General features: G+C 48.7%; 1 protein-coding gene across 2 annotated transcripts in view; it reads left to right on the forward strand.

Moving 5' to 3' along the window:
- PHYHD1 (phytanoyl-CoA dioxygenase domain containing 1) overlaps positions 1-16,297 on the forward strand; it is a 139,077-nt gene that overhangs the window by 15,164 nt on the left and 107,616 nt on the right. For both annotated transcript variants that reach the window (XM_069609199.1, XM_069609200.1), the window contains exon 2: positions 13,854-14,012. In XM_069609199.1, coding sequence (XP_069465300.1) covers positions 13,854-14,012 — 159 coding nt within the window. The remainder of the gene's footprint in view (positions 1-13,853; positions 14,013-16,297) is intronic.

A 16,297-nucleotide genomic window follows, 5' to 3' on the forward strand; every position in this document is an offset into this window, starting at 1 on the left:
ATGCAGTCCTCGGCTGGCTAAAGCAGCCGGTCTTGGTGCTCCGTTGGTCTCCTGGTAGAGAACAGCTCCCAATCCCTCCAAACTCTTGTCCAGATGCAGGATGTAAGGTAACTGCGGATTCGCGTAGTCCAGGACTGGTGCTATGGTGAGGGTCTGCTTGAGCTCCTCGAAGGCCTGCTGCCATTGGTCAGTCCAACGCTCACCAAAGGGCTCCTGTGGATATTAATGGTTTCACAGAGTTGGCAGTGTTCTTCACACTACTCTGGATAGGTGGGAACCCTTTGGTGAGGTCCACAAGTGGTCGGGCGATGTTGGCGTACCTCCTGTAGTAATTACAGAATCCCAGGAAACTCTGCAACTCCTTGAGGGTTTGAGGTTTTGGCCAGGTGAGGAGGGCATCCATCTTTGCCGGATCCACAGCAGTGCCATCCGTGGAGACGATGTACCTGATGTACTTAAAACTTGTCTAACAAAACTGGCACTTGTCTAAACTGACCTTTAGTCCTTGCCCCCACGATCCAGCACCTTCATGAGCCTCCTGTTGTGTTGCTCCAGGGTCCTCCCAAACACAATGTCATCTAGGTACACCACTGCCGCCAGGAGGTTCATGTCGCCGACAGTCTTATCCATAAGGTATTGGAAAGTCACTGGCGCACCGGAGATCCCCTGAGGCATGCTGACTAACTCGTAAAAACAGAAGGGACAGATGAAAGCGGTCTTCACACGATCCGCAGGATGCATCAGGCAGTCCAGTGCTTTGTCCGTCTGGGGCATGGTGTATTGGTCCAGAATAGTGAGGGTGTTGAGTCGGCTGTAGTCGATGCACATCCGGACATCCCCATTTGTCTTCCGGGCGACGACAATGGGAGAAGTATAGGGGCTCCTGGACTCCTGGATAATCCCTGCCTGCAGAAAATCATCCAGATGGCGGCGTACATCTTCCAAGTCTCCTGGGGCCAGGCGTCGGGACTGCTCCCTGAAGGGAGTGTCATCAGACACCTGGATCCGATGTTCCACTCCATGGGCCTTGCCAATGTCCCAGAGGCTTGTGGAGAATGCCTCAGTGTGCTGGGCGAGATGCTCCCTCAGGTGGTCCTTGTCCCTCTCTGAGACCGGAGAGTTTCCAAAGTCCAAGGTCTTCCGATCCAGCGTAGTCTCGGATGAGCTAGTGGCGGCACTCGCTGGAGCTACAGATGCGGTCAGGTAGAACTGTGCGATGATGCTCATCCTGGTACACGGATGGTCCTATTGGTCAGATCGGTACCTTGATGGTCTTCAGGTCCATTCCATTCATTGTCACCAGGGTCCACTGTACCAGCAAACCCCCTGGGAGCTCTCCATGTTCTGGTGCCTCCAACACCAGATGTCTTGGCCATTGCTCCCCGCTGAGTCGCACTTCTCCAGGCACCATCACAGTGGCGTGTGCCGGGATTGTGATCTGCCCGAACCGGGTGGTGCGAACATCTCCAATGGGTCCATCAGGTGGAGCTCTGGACTGGATTTCTCTCTGCAAGTATGGTAGTTGGCACATGGGGTGCAGAGACAACGTGCTGGCATACCGTGGTCCAGCCATCTCCTGACATAATGCCGCCGGTGCATCCAACATCGAGGAATTGGTTCCAATCACCACCAGTGTTGCAGGATCTTCACTCTGACTGCTTCAGACCAGAGCCAGGGTGTCGCTAGGAGCACTGACTCCAGCTACATCGTGTGGCAGCTGCAGTCTGATGTGTATGTAAACCAGATATTTGCAAGGGTTGTCTCCCACGCCGAGAAGGTTCAGCCCAGTCAAGGTCTCCAATGGGATATGTGCCAGGTGTTTTCTGTAGAACGACTCATAAACGATAGTCACCTGTGAGAAGCGCTTGTGCCTGTCGACCAGCAATGGCGATTGTCACAGTGGCTGGTGGCCCTACGAGCCTATCAGGTATTGCCCATGCTGTTCGGGAGCTGTGCTTGCTGGTAGTTTGACTACAGGGGATCTTCCTATCGGGTGGACTAGCTGGTCTGGGTGGATGCTGGTACCCAGATGACTGGCCAGCCGGTGGTTCACTGCAGCCTTGGGCCCGTCTGGTGGTGCAGACTTGTTGTCACCTCTACTAGGTTGGACCATAGTCGTATTGCGGATTCAGATGCTCCGTTCCTGGTCCTCGCTGGCGTTTCCCACCATCGCGTGTGTTGGACTATTCAAGGCCTGGAACCTTGCTGCGACTTGGTTGTAATCTGGTGGGTTCATACACATAGGGAATGTGTGGCCCTCCTGTCCACACCTGTGGCAGAACTGCCAAGGCTCGAGCGGTGCAATATGCTGTGGATTCATTTGAGGCTGCCATGGCTTTTGAGTGCGCCAAAAGAGCTGGTATTCTCTCTCTCGGGATGCCTCTGCCGTTCTCTGGGGGCCTGGATGTCATTTCAGGCAGTGGCTTGGCATGCACATGCGGAAGCTGCATCACCTGGATGGTTTGTCGCAAGTCATACTCCTGGGCAGCATATGGAGACACCAGTTGACTTGGTAAATTGCACACTGCGTCCTCCATCTCACCCTCCAGAGTACGCACCTCTCGGACCAGTTCATCAAAGTGTGGTGGTCTCTGGGTCCATTCTCAAGAGTTGTAGCTGCAGAAGTAACAGTGGCAGAGATATGGCCATACACATGACCTGTTGCAGCCTGACCAGGTTCAGGCTTTTTCAGCTCAATCCCCTTCCGTTGCAAAGCCAGCTGAAGAATCAGCTTGGTCCTGGCCTGATATATGGCGAGACGCTCACCCTGTTAGAGGCGGGTGGCATAATACTTCGTCAGCTCTGTCCTGGACTCACTGGCTCCAAACACTCCATCCAGCGTTTACATGACGTCTTTTGCTGTGGGGTCTGGATGCATGCCATGGAGTGCCTGCAGGACTTTCAATGCGGGACCGTGCAGACTCTCAATTATGCAGTGCCTCTTCTCCCGGTCTGTAGCTCTCCAATCGTCTATCATCTGGTTTCGTGTAGCAGAGGTTGGTGGTCTGGTCTGCCCAAAGTTGGTATTCTTCTTAACCCCTCAGGGTTGGTTTCTCCCCAGAGAAGGGTCTAAGGCAGACATAGGGGCCATGCTCAGATGGTGTCACGATGGCCTTGTGTAACATGTCCTTGAAAGCATCCTCCACGGAGGAAGTGATCAGTTTGGCGCCTCTATCCTCTGGTGTAGCACTGGCACATGCTCTAGGCCCTGGTAGGATAGGGGTGCTTACGGGCGCAGCCATGATAGCATCTACACTGGGAGCTGCAGGATGATGCTGCGCAGCGCTCGGCAAGGCAGGATTTGGGCTAAGCATAGGTGGTCTGACTGGTGCGCAAGCCTGCAACCCTGTTGAGGTGGTCAATGCCCAGAGAGGATATGACATGACACTACAGGGTCTCCACCATGGATGGTAAAGGGCAATGTCTCAGGATCAACTTCATTAGCCCCATAGCAGACCAGGATACTGGTTCCTGCTGGGCCAGGGGCTTTACCCAGGCATTTAACCTGGCCAGTGAGGGTCTCTAGGGACTCAGTCATCCTGAGCATCTGGTGTAGAGATGTGCTCCAAGGGACATCACCTCTGATAAAGCAATGGTCAGGATTAACCCCCTCACCTTCAGCCCAGCTGGCTCCTAGAAGCCGATCTATGAGGATGGTACTCGCCTGTCAAATAAGGTGGCAAATCCCTGTAAAATCAAAAAACACAGTGATTATAATAATATATATATAAATCCCTATCCAAAACCTGCACCAAAAAACGGATTGCTAGCGTAAGTTTCATTTTTTTTCAAACTATACACTACCCCAGGGATGTAAAAAGTTAGGTATAGGGTGAGTAGGTAGGATAGGGAGGGTATAGGCACACCAAAGGTGATCTCAGCAGTGCCTCCAAGAAATGTAGCGGGGTGAACTTCTAGGGAGACAGGTGTAGGCAGGCACACAATATACAGCTTAACCCTTCACTTAAAACTTGACCCGCCTCTTATTTGTCTCCAAACCCCGCTCTCCTGGGTTCAAGATCACCCTGGTGTACTTTGATAGGAAGAAGCTAAGGGTAGGGAAGATCAAGAGGTCAGGGCAGGTTGGTTCCCCAAATAGTCCCAAGGAGGAAACACAAGGTTAGAGTAACTCGAGCACAAAAGGAAAGGCGGATAAAAGGAGTGTTGGTGTACAGTTCTTTAGTTGTTAAAAGCTTTCTTATATACTTTTCCGGTACCTCAGCAGGATTTTGTGAGTTTTTTACAAAAGGGGCAGAGCACAAGACACTATATACAACTTAAGTTACTCCTAAGCAGCTGCGCTACTGATAAAACACATAAATATAAAAAGAGTTCTTTAAAAATATAAAATGTCTTTAAAAATATATACAGTGTATACAGTGCACTGTATTAAAAAAAACTGTAAAGACCTTACTTGCAAGACAACCTAGCAATGGCTGTCTCAAGATCCTTGCTGCTCTCTTGATCTTCCTTCGTCCTGCGCTCTTTGATGGTGGCTCTTCTGGCAGTGGGCGGCAGGCAGCAGAACAACAAAACAAACAAGCTCCTTCCCAAATTGACTTTTGGGTGATGACTTTCCACCCCTGGGTCTCTGTCTTTCGGGCTCGGACCCCTAGGCTTCCCTCGATCGAGCGCAGGCCTTTCTTTTGGGATCTCCCTCTACAGGGCTCGGATCCAAATGCCAAGGGGGGCAATCCACTTCCCCTGGTCTCACAATACTCCTTGCATTCACAAATCTTAATGTCTTTTTAAACAGTTCTTCAGGCTTTGCCCCTTTTTCTCGGCCTCCCTAGGTCGGGTTCACTCCTGTCAACACACTATCCATAGGGACTTCAGGCCTCGCCACTTTTTGTTAGCATCCCTCTGCTAACTTTTGCTAAACAGTTCACTGTGGACATCCCTCGGTCAGTTTCACTCCTGCCAACACACTGTACTTCGTGACTTTTATCGGTATCCCTCTTCAAGGTTCACTCTTGCCAATCTTGTCAATCGTATCTTTCTCATTCAACTCTTACAATGCAGGATTCACTTCCCCAATTCTTACGATACAGGATATTTTTTTTTAAATCAATTTTATTGGTTTTTACAACAAACAATCAACATTCAACAAAACCAGCAGTACTTATCATAATACTTTAGCATCTTGTACATATCGTTAAGTATCTGCCGCTTACCCATTGCCCTCCCCCCAACTCGAGCCTACTCCACTTCGCATTCTGCTTCTCCTTCTTCCGGGGGAACCTCCCCTTCCTTATTCTCAACAGATTCCTGGTCGCTTAAGCAGTCCTCGGTGGAACCATACAATGTGGCCACTAAGTGTTTCCAGGCCGTCAGGGTTTCTGCTTCCTCCTCCCCTCTCCTGCTACCCGCTTCATGCCACACTGCCGTTTCGGCTTCGGTCCATTTCTGAAGGTCATTCCACCAGACTTCTACCATCGGTCTGTTGCATGCCTTCCACCCTATGGCAATTCTGCACTTGGCAAGTATATATGTCAAGTCCTTAAGCTTGCTCATATGTTTCAGTTGGCGCGGTCTAGAGAACCCCCTACCATGCATGCCCACACTGATTCAACATTTATCTTGATCCCCTTCTCATTTAGTCGGTGGGCTACTTCTCCCCAGAACTTCTCAATTTCTGGACATGCCCAAAACATGTGTGCCATCTCTGCGTTTTCTTCCCCGCATTCGGGGTATGTTTGTCGTTTGGCGTTCTTAAACCGAGCTATCCTCTGGGGGGGGTCATGTATGCCCCGTGGGTTACATATAGCTGTATTTGTTGTAGCCTCGCGTTCCTAGACACTTTTTTATCGTACCCTTGAGCCCGTTCCCATAGCCCGTCACTCATGGGTTCCCCGACTACTTCTTCCCAATGTTGTCTTAATTGGGCCACTTCCTTTCCCACCCTGGACATCAATAGCTAATAGATTCGAGAAATCTCATGCCCTCCGTCTGCTATATCATATATCGTTTCTATGGCCGCGTCAGGTTGATCTTCCAGTATTATGTCAGACCATGTCTCTCTGATCCGCCATACCATTCTAGTAGAAGTAATATACTGCCCTACGTGTAGCCCCATTTCTTCTGCCAACACCCCGAATTCCTTTACCTCCCCCTCCTGCCATATGTCTCCCACTGTTGCGATCCCCACCGGTTCCCATTGCCTACGAATCGTCTTCCTCAGTTGCACGTTTCGTCCGGTCAAGGCCACTGGCGGCACTTGCGGAGAGCACAGGGTTGGGTTCTCTATGACCTGACAAGCTTTGCGCCATATCTTCCATCCCAATTCCAATATCGCTGGGTGCCCTTTTAATTCAGGTTTGGGCAGCCATATCACTTCTTTCAGAAAAAACGGGGCACACTCCGATCTCAACAGTCTGGACTCTGAGGTCGAGTCTTCCGTTAACCATTTGGCCACGTATTGCAGTTGACTGGCCAAGTAATAGATCTCAAAATTAGGCAGTTTTATACCCTCTTTATCATACGTGTTCTGAAACTTCCATAGGGCAATTCTGTTCCTAGTTCCATGCCAAATAAAGCCCCTGCATATGCTCTGGAGTTTGACAAAGAAGCGCTTTGGTATCATGTATGGTATGTTCCCAAAAAAATGTAGTAGTCTAGGCAATACAACCATCTTCAACAGCACCCCCTTCCCATCATGGCCAAGGGGAGCTTAGTCCAGAACCTCATGCTATTTTCAAGGTTCACTACTGCTTTCTCAGTGTTGTGTTTATATTCTGCTTCTAGCGTGTGATAAATGTCAATCCCCAGGTATCTTAAAGTGCTGGTCTCCCATGGTATTTGTAAGACTGGCAGTTGTTCGTGTGGGACCCCTACATAGCTCCCTAGGGGAAATATACACAATTACTTGGGATTAACTGCGATGCCAGAGAGCAACGCAAATCGCTCCATTACTTCTAGAATGTATTGGAGGTTTTCCTCTGTGTATCTCAAGTATAGTAACATGTCATCTGCATATAATGAAATTAAGTGCGGTCCCCCTTTTGTGTAGATCCCGACTACCTCATATTGGTGTCTCAAGTATATCGCCAGGGGTTCCAATGCTAGAATGTACAGCATCGGAGACCAAGGGCATCCTTGTCTGGTACCCCTACTGGGTTGCCACCTCGCAGAAATGATTGCTCCCGTCTTAACTCTGGCTAGCAGTGCACTATACAGTAATTTCACCCACTTAAGGTACCCGTGACCCATCCCATATTTTCTCAGAACTGCCATCAGCCAAGGCCAATTGATGGAGTCAAAGGCCTTCACTGCATCTAATGATATAATTGCAATCTCGCTCGAGTCTCCTTCTGTGTGTTCTATGACCCGGTGAAGTCGTCTGAGGTTGTCTGATATGCTTCTGCACGGGACGTATCCGGACTGATCAGGGTGTATTAATCTGCTTATGACTCGTCTCATTCTATTTGCTAACACCGCCATCAGTATCTTGTGTCTTGGTTCAGCATCGACAGTGGTCTATACGACCCGCAGTCCGTGTTTGGCTTATTGGGTTTAGGAAGTGGGATAATGATCGCTTTTCTCAGGGATTCTGGTAACGTCCCTGTTTCAAATGCCTCATTTAACATCGCAAGCAGTGGAGGGAGCATGTCATTCCTATACATTTTGTAAACTCACTGGGGAGTCCATCCGCTCCCGGGGTCTTGCTGGTGGGTAGTTGCTCCACCACTGCTTCTTATTCTTCCAATGTAATTGGGGCATCTAGGTCCTCTTGCTCTTCAGCGCTTATTTTTGGCAAGCCAATATCCTCCAGTGTGTCCATTATCTCCCTACTGTCGCTCCATCCTTCTTCCACGTACAATCGTTTATAGAATTCAAGGAACTCTCCGTTCACGCCCTCTTGGGTATCCAGTATTTGCCCACTCTCCCCCACTACTGCTCTGATCGTTGGTCTGGGGGTCTCACTTTTATAAAACCATGCTAGCAATCTCCCCGGTTTTTCTCCACCCGCGTGTTGCATCTCTATGTATTTCTTATTGTTTAGATTGCACAATCTCTCCCTACACATTCCTGCTGCAGTTGGCCTATGGTTTCAGCATCCTCCCAGGAGTTACCTCCTTTTCCCAAAACTGTCTCCAGTTTCGCCTCTGCCTTCTGCAGTTCCCTTAGTATGCCTCCCTGCACAGCCCTTTGGATTTGGCTATAGCTGATCCTCTCATCACCACCTTAAATGCTTCCCATAGAGTGCCGGCCGATTCAACACTCCCATTGTTCTTTCCAGAGTATTCTATAATTTCCTCTCTCAGGTCCTCCCTGAATACTGTGTCTTTCAATGCTTCAGCTTTGAGTCGCCACGTTGGGATCCTAGCTCTCGGAGGCAGATATTGCCATGTTAAGACCAGTGGCGAGTGGTCCGAGAGGACCCTCACCTTGTACTCTGATCGCACTATTTCCGCCAAGTCTTGTGTGGCAGAGTAATGCGAATACTGTCTATTGGGTGGGTGATGTAACCCCTCCACATATCGTCTAGCCGGATGTCTGTTAACAGGGTCTTTAGGGTTTGGCAGCGGGGGTGGGTTTGTCTGATTTCCCGTCTGACCTGTCTACCCTTGGGTCTAATGTACAGTTAAAGTCGCCTCTCCATATCACTGCCCTCCCCCCCAGGTACGGGCTAATTTTACTGTATAGGGTCTTGAAGTAAGCCACTGTGTCCTGATTCGGGGCATATGTATTGATAATGTATATTTCTTTATTTTCTACCAGCCGCCTATTGCCACCATCCTCCCGTCCGCATCTATAGTGGTCTGTAGCAGTTGGAAAGGGGACATGCGGTGCTACCCAAGTGATCACCCCTCTGGCATAAGCCGAGTACGTTGCACCTATGATGGTCCCCTTCCATTTCCTCTGTATCACCTCTTCTTTCTCTTTCGTGAGATGTGTTTCCTGTATTAGGGCTATATCTATTTTCTGCCTTCTTAAGTACATCATAATCATGTTCCTCTTCAGGTAACCGTTGAGCCCCCTGACATTACAGGTAATTATCTTAAGGTCCCTGATATTTCGACCATATCCAGTCCCCTCCATTGTCCTGTGTGTAAGCTCGTTTCCCAACAACTAACACTGCAAATCCCCCAACTCTCCTCCCGCCCCCCGCCCTCCCCGTCCCCAACTGTTGCCCAGCTCCGTCCCTGGATCTCAGGCGATCCCGCATTTAGTCCTATCTCGGCTGGCCGGTACTAGGAACTCAGAAGGAGGTTACCACACTATCGGTAACCTATCTAAACTAACTACTGGGGTGTGAGAGTGGGTCCGTTGTATCTCCCGCAATCATGCCTGATTATATTATGTGCGCCCACATTCTTCTACTGAAACCTGATTCTTCTCCCGGTTTACACTTGCTCTATCTTATATTCCAGTCCAATGTCATAGTTATACAGCACCTCAGCCTCTAGAGCCGCCGCCTCACTTCTCTGTGCCGTCCTCCTTCTGTGTGTCTGTCCCCGACGGGCATTTCTGCCCATCTAGCCACTCCGTCGCTTCCTCCGGGGTATCAAAAAAAGGCCCCTGTTTCTGTGAAACACTTTCAATTTTGCTGGGTACATCAACATGTACTTAAAGTCCGCCTCTCGCAACCTCTTCTTCACTGCCCCATAATTCAGTCTCCTTCTCTGCACTAGAAGAGTATAGTCTGGGTATGCCGTTATAGATGCGGATGCCCTTTGTATTGTACCCCCTTTCCGGAAGAATTCCAGGATCTTCTCCCTGTCTCAGTAGTTCAGGATTTTGGCAATTATGAGTCTTGGCAGGGGGGGTTGGGGGGGAGGGGTTTCCTCGTCAGGGCTCTATGCGCTCTCTCCACCGCAAACCCTGGGTGAGTATCCCTCCCTCTATTTCTTGCAGTAACATGGTCTCCAAGTAATCGGTGGGGTTCGGTCGTTCTTCGCCTTCCGGTAGCCCCACGATGCGTATGTTGTTTCTCTGGGCCTGTCTCTCCGCTTCCTCTGCTCTGTTTTCCAAGTTGCACACTTGTTGCCGCAGTATGTGGATCTCTGAGGCGTGTGACGTGCAGGCAGCTATGTTGGATTTTGCTTCCTTCTCCAGTTCTCCCGTGCGTTCCGCTATTTTCTTTACATCTTGCCTCAATAGGTTAACATCCTCTTGTACTGCTCCAATTTTCAGGTCCAGTGATGTTTTGATTTCGGCCATAGCTGCCTCCAGCTATCCTTTCTTGATGAAAGTTGCATCTGGATAGGTTGGCATATAGCCAATGCTGTTGGAGTCTTTTAGGCACTTTATGTTCATGTCCCATGTGTTCCGAAAAAGTGGTGGAATAGATGAGGATGTCATCAAGGTAGATGGCTATGCAACATCTAAGACGTCCTTCAACAGGTCGTTTAAGAAATGCTGGAAGGCTGCCAGGGGTATTACACAAGCCGAATGCCATTGCTAAATACCTGTACTGTCCAAACCTGGTGCGGAATGCAGTTTTCCACTTGTCCCACGGAATATTCTCACCAAATGGTATGCACCTTTGAGATCCAATTTTGTGTAGATGCTACTGTTCCACGCTTGGTCTTTGAGTACTTGGATTAGTGGAAGAGGGTATCTTTTCTTGATGGTGATATCATTCATTTGCCTGTAGTCTACACAAGGCATCAATTCAGAGACCTCCTTTTTTGGTATAAAGAATATTGGGGCTCCAGCGGGAGAAGTAGAGTGGCGCAAAGCATAGGTTCTGCAATAAGCCATTTGTGCTCTGGGTACAAAGTCTATCCGACAATCGTAAGGACGGTGCAGAGGAAGCTTACCTACTTCTACTGTATCAAAAACCCATGTAAAGTCCCCATACTCCAAAGGTATGTTCCCTGGGATAAAGGTCCCATCCAAAGCCCTACCTTGCAGTACACACTTGGTCTAAGGTTTCCTGTTGGTTTCCCCCAACTGGAGATCAGTGGGGGTGTCTTGAGGCGGAAGGTTTTTTTTAAAGTAATCTTTCCTGTAATCCAGTCTATTTGCGGGTTATGGCTAGTGATCCATGGGATGCCAAGAACGACCAGAAAATGGGGGGCTGCACTAGCAGCAACACATATATATCTTCCTTATGATACAGCTCACAGGTCAGACAGGAAACAGTTGTGTGTTAGGCTTTAGGGCCTGAAATTTAGCACAGATTGTGGTACCTTTTTAGACATTAGCAGTATCTTGGCTGTCTTGGCAAACATTAGGTCAATCTAATTGCCTGTTGCACCGCTGTCTATGAGAGCCTGGGTCCTGGGGCATGGTGACCTCTTCATTTGTAAGCTAACCGGAATGTAGAGGTGGGGTGTTTGAGCGGGTACCACTGGGGAAATGTTACAGGGAAGGAGTCTTGGGGAGCTTGTTAATTCCTTCCCATTTACCAACAAGCTGTTTCATTTCCCTTCGGCAGCGGAATTCTCTTAGGACAAAACCGAATGGGATGGCCAGAATCCCTGGAGTAGAAACAGAGATTCATCCGTCGTCTACAGTCTTTCTCATCTAAGGACAAGGGTGCTCTGGCACTGCCACTGTATAGCATGGCTTCTACTTCTGAAACACAGGGATGGATGTCTGGTTCTAACCAGATAACGGCTTGTCTGTAGTCGTAATTTCTTATTTCACCTCTTTGTTCCCCCATTCTTTGGTCCAGTGAAACCACTAAAGAGATGTATTCTGCCAGTGTCTCGGGTGGAAGGACAACTTGACTGAGAGCGTCTTTTAAATCCTCCCTTCATCCTCAAAAATAAGTTGCATGTCTTGTGCGGCAAGACAAGGAAAATGAGCTATGTAAGTGAGCAAATCCTTATTTCCCTGACAAATGTTGACTAAATAGTTCCTGATTGTTTGGGAAGTGTATTGCCGGTCAAACATAGCATGGAAGGCTGAATAAAAGTTATCAAATTTGAATAGGATAAGGTTGTTGCTTTCTACATACGGGGTGGCCCACGATAGTGCAGTCTTTTCTAAATTCAAGAGAATTAAGGCAATCTTGGCTTGATCTGTAACATAAAGGGTAGGACTATTGAGGTAATGAATGTGACATTGAGTGCAGAATGCTTATAATTCTCTTGGATTGCCATCGTATTTATTAGGCATGGGCGGAGAAGGGATGCTTGGTCTGTATACTGGTGCAGATAAGGTAGCTGGTGTAAGCATTGAGCAGACCTCAGAATGTCCTGTGGGTGGATTGGAAGTACCGGCCCGAGCCCCACTGATGGTACCAAGGGTGACCAATACCAGCAACCTTCCCGGACAGCTTTTCTACCTTTCCCTGTAAACCAGTCATGGTTTGATACAAAAGGGCGCTCTCTTGTCGAGAAGCATTTACTTGCTTGTGTAACCTACGAAGGGCCGTAGTTATGATATGATATGGCATTTATAACGCGCCTATACACAAGTGTTTCAAGTTAATTCCATGATTCAAGAGGGATAATGTGAGCGTCTCATCATCTCATGCATGCCAACATTCAGACACACCTGGAAGGGAGATTTCCACAGGGAAATCGGCAGACAAACATTTCCCCATATGAATGAATTGGGGCTACAGCTATTTCAGGCGGGAGTTAGTGAAAAATAGCAATATTTTTCACCGGAAAATGGGGACTCTCCCGCCTAAATCGGGAGGGTTGGCATGTATGTCATCTGTTATGCCAGCGAGGTTCTAGAAAGATGCCTCTCGGGAATCTGGAGGATATGTCACAACTATTATAAGAAGCGAGCCCACCTCCTGTAAAATATAGAACAGGGTGTAGGAGTGGCCCGCTCTTCCTGGCAGGAGCGACTTATGTAATTCCGCTCCTGATAACAATCGAATCGGTCAGGAGCTGCAGAGTGATAAAACAGCAGGTCAAGAGCATAAGATGGGTTTCTTGGACTAGAATGAGGAACAAACAAGAATGTGGATAAACAGTGAGAATTAGGGGGGTAGGAATTACCTATACAGAGTCTTGAACGGGGTACAAGCATGATCTCGGAGTCCAGATCAGTTGCGAGATGCTGCTGAGCTGCTCACATTTTCTTCTGTTTCTGTTAGTAAGGAACAGCCAGAACACGTCATGCTTACTATGTGTAGGCTTGTGTGGTGGCCATGTTGGATTGGGGAACGTCCTTCATGTTGGAACGTGGACCACCTGGGGGTGCGGAGTCCCATTACCGATGCATATCTCTGTGTCCATGTTGTGGTTGCCAAAGGTGTCCTGGCAGGAGTGGGGCATGAAGGCGGTGAGTGGAGTGATATTGTTGAAAACCTACTTTCTTAACACTTGTGGTTGTACTGTGAGCCTAGTGTCCAAGAAAATGTCAAGACTTTTTTTTATCACTGTTGAGGTTTCTACAGACCTGGGAAGCGGTGTGTGCGATCCATTTTCGTGCGGGTGGCTAGGAGGCGACCATGATTTTTGAAATTATATCATTGACTAGGCTATTACTCTGAGCTTGCTGCAGTCCTGTGGGTGCATGTGTGTGATAGCAGTAGTACCTGGGCAGTCCCTGTCAGCCGAGAGCAGTAATGGGCTTGTGCTACGTTTCCGAGTTGCAAGCAGCTTAGGGTCAGCAGGAGTGAGCTAACAGCAGTGCTAGAGCTGTAGGTGTGATCGGGCAGCTGTCATGGACCTTGCAAGTGTGAGAAGACAGAGGGACAGGCTATACATGTGTGCTAGCAGCAGTGCTGGGCTGTATGTCTGAGCAGTGAAGTGCTGCTAGGTTAGCATGCATGATCTAGGAGCAGTTCCATTTTTGTGAGTTGAGATATTCTTTAAGTGCTTCTTGAATACCCACCCGCTGTACTAAACATACACACTTTTCTTAATTTGAGATACTGTAGATTTTCCAACCTGTGAACACCTGCATCCTCTGAAGTTTTTTTGCTCATTTTGCAGTTCCATGAAGATGGCTTTTTGGTCCTGGAAGGGATCTTCTCTCCAGAGGAGTGTGATGCTATGATGGAAGCAATGCAGGAGATTGTGCACCAGATGGACGTACCCCTTCACTGCCAGACAGAGTTCTCCACACAGGAGAAGGAGCAGCTCCAGTCTCAGGTACAAGCTGAGTGGTTGTGATGAGGGACTTGAACACCAAGAAGGCCCCTGAGTGTTGACCTGTCCTTGGCATAAGTTACAGCCACATCGAGATACACTGTGCATTACAGGAGAGAACACTGAGGTGGTCGGTGACGTGTATTGGTCAGGGCTAAGCATTGTCAAGTCTCCCTTCTTATTCCTTCCAGCTCTCCTATCAGTGGTGGGAAGATGCGGGTCAGGATGGGCCTATCACAGTAAGTCTGGCTTCTATCAAAGTAGAGAGCACTATAGCAATGCAGGTATTTGCTCACACAACACAGGAAACGAGGCGATCACAGGGACAGACCGCAATCCTCTCCCTCAGTAGGACCTGGGATTGTTGACCACTTCGTCCATGACTGGTCAGTTTTATACTCTATTGTTGATGGGTTCCTAATCACTTGTTGATGAATGTGTTGATTCAGGCTCAAAATGTGCACTCGCTACTAGCCATCGACTAGTGATAATTGACTCTATGTGAGTAAGAATTGGTGTGCTGTATGCATATGTAGAATTGAGGTGGTGAGCGACTATGGCTGTCTTCTTGAAATATGTACCCCTGTTTTGATTGATCTTTACTCTCCTGTTGGCATGGTTGTGGTGATGGCTCACTGTTCTCTTGTTCAAGGGAGCATAGATGGGGCTGTTCTGTCTTGTTTAAGGATGTGCTGATGATGGGTCTCTTGTGTTCATGGTTGTTTGGATGGGTCTACAAGGGCTCTCGAACCGTTGGTTCTCCAGATGTTTCGGACTGCAAATCTCATTGGCTCTAGTCCCAAACCCCTGGAGAGCCACAGGTTGAAGACCACGGGATATTCTCTTGTTGATGGGCACTCTGATGGGTATATACTCTCGTTCAGATTGCTGTGTTGATGTGATGGGTCTATACTCTAGTGTCAGATGTTTTTGTTGATGGGTCTGTACTCTCATGTTAAGATGTTTTTTGTTGACCAAGCTTTATTTATTTATTTATTTTTCCATTTATATAACGTGCTAAACCCTTGGGCATCAAGGCGATGTTATATATTACCGAATCCGCCGCCTGACTTCCTGGTGCCACCGGACATTATAAGTCCCGGCGGCACGGGAAGTCGGGTGGTGGATTTGGTAATCTGCCTCCGGCCCAATGTGGGAGCCCCCAACTCCCACACGGCTGCATAACCTCTTGCCTCTCTTGTCGATGGTTGCATTAATCTCTTTATTCTGTCTTGTTGATGGTTATGTTTATCTGTCTCTCTTGCTGTTTGGTATGGTGACAGGTTTGCACTCTCTCTAGGACGGCTGGGTGTGTAGTCTCATGTTGATAGGTTTAAATTCCCTTGTGGATGATTGGTTTATGGGCCTCTCCTCTCTTTTGGTAGGGTGTTTGCGTTGACCTGTATGTATGCTTGCTTAGGTCTTTGCTGTCTTGTTGTGATGGATATTTAATTGGCATGTGCTCTTGTTCTATGCTGTCTTGTTGGGATGGGTGTGTTGATGGTTGTCCTCTCACTTGTCCATGCGCGTGTTGGCAAAGTATTGTCTGACAAATCTGAGGATGTCGTCCCTCCTCCCCTAGGGGGCGACCTTTCCCATGGGGACAAGGCAGTGCATCGACAGTACAATAGTCCCCATGTGTGTGGTGCACTGTGGGAGGATCACCTGGGGAGGGAAGCCCCCTATGGCATTGGGGATGACTATTCTGCAGGAACGTGGTATTCCCCCACCGTGGCATTTCTATCCCTTCTCAAATACAAATCCTCCTTCCCCCTCTGTTGGTAGAGCAAACGTGCTCTGTTGCCAGGTCAGCCACTTTAATGTACTTGACGAGCCTAAACTACAAGCGAATCATGCATCTGAGTTGAAAGTGAGGACTATGAAGAAGGTCATCATTGAGAGTCTGAGGATCATCTCGTGAGCGGTCTAGCTTCTCACGAGATGTCATTTGCCTGAACGAATACAGCAAGCCAGCATGGGAGTTCAAAAGGAACTCAGCTGGGAGAAAGAGAGAGAACGATACAAGGAGGAGGAACTGCGGGAGCCGTGCACTGGGTGGGCAGAGAAAAGCCACAAGGGGAGCCGCAAAGCGAGGGAAAGGAACGCTTGAACGTGGTCCAAACTGGAAGGACTTCACTGGCTGCTTCCGAGACATACCTCTGGGCATCCCAGGTCTGGCGTACCGCCGGCGAGGAAGGATGCTCCACCGGACAGTGAGAGACGCCTGCAGACCCTGCCATTCACGACAAGCTGCTGGAGCCTTGAGTAACAATGTAGTGGCTGAAGAA

Source organism: Ambystoma mexicanum, chromosome 8 (assembly GCF_040938575.1).
Source record: "Ambystoma mexicanum isolate Mex_15411 chromosome 8, UKY_AmexF1_1, whole genome shotgun sequence".
NCBI lineage: Eukaryota > Metazoa > Chordata > Amphibia > Caudata > Ambystomatidae > Ambystoma > Ambystoma mexicanum.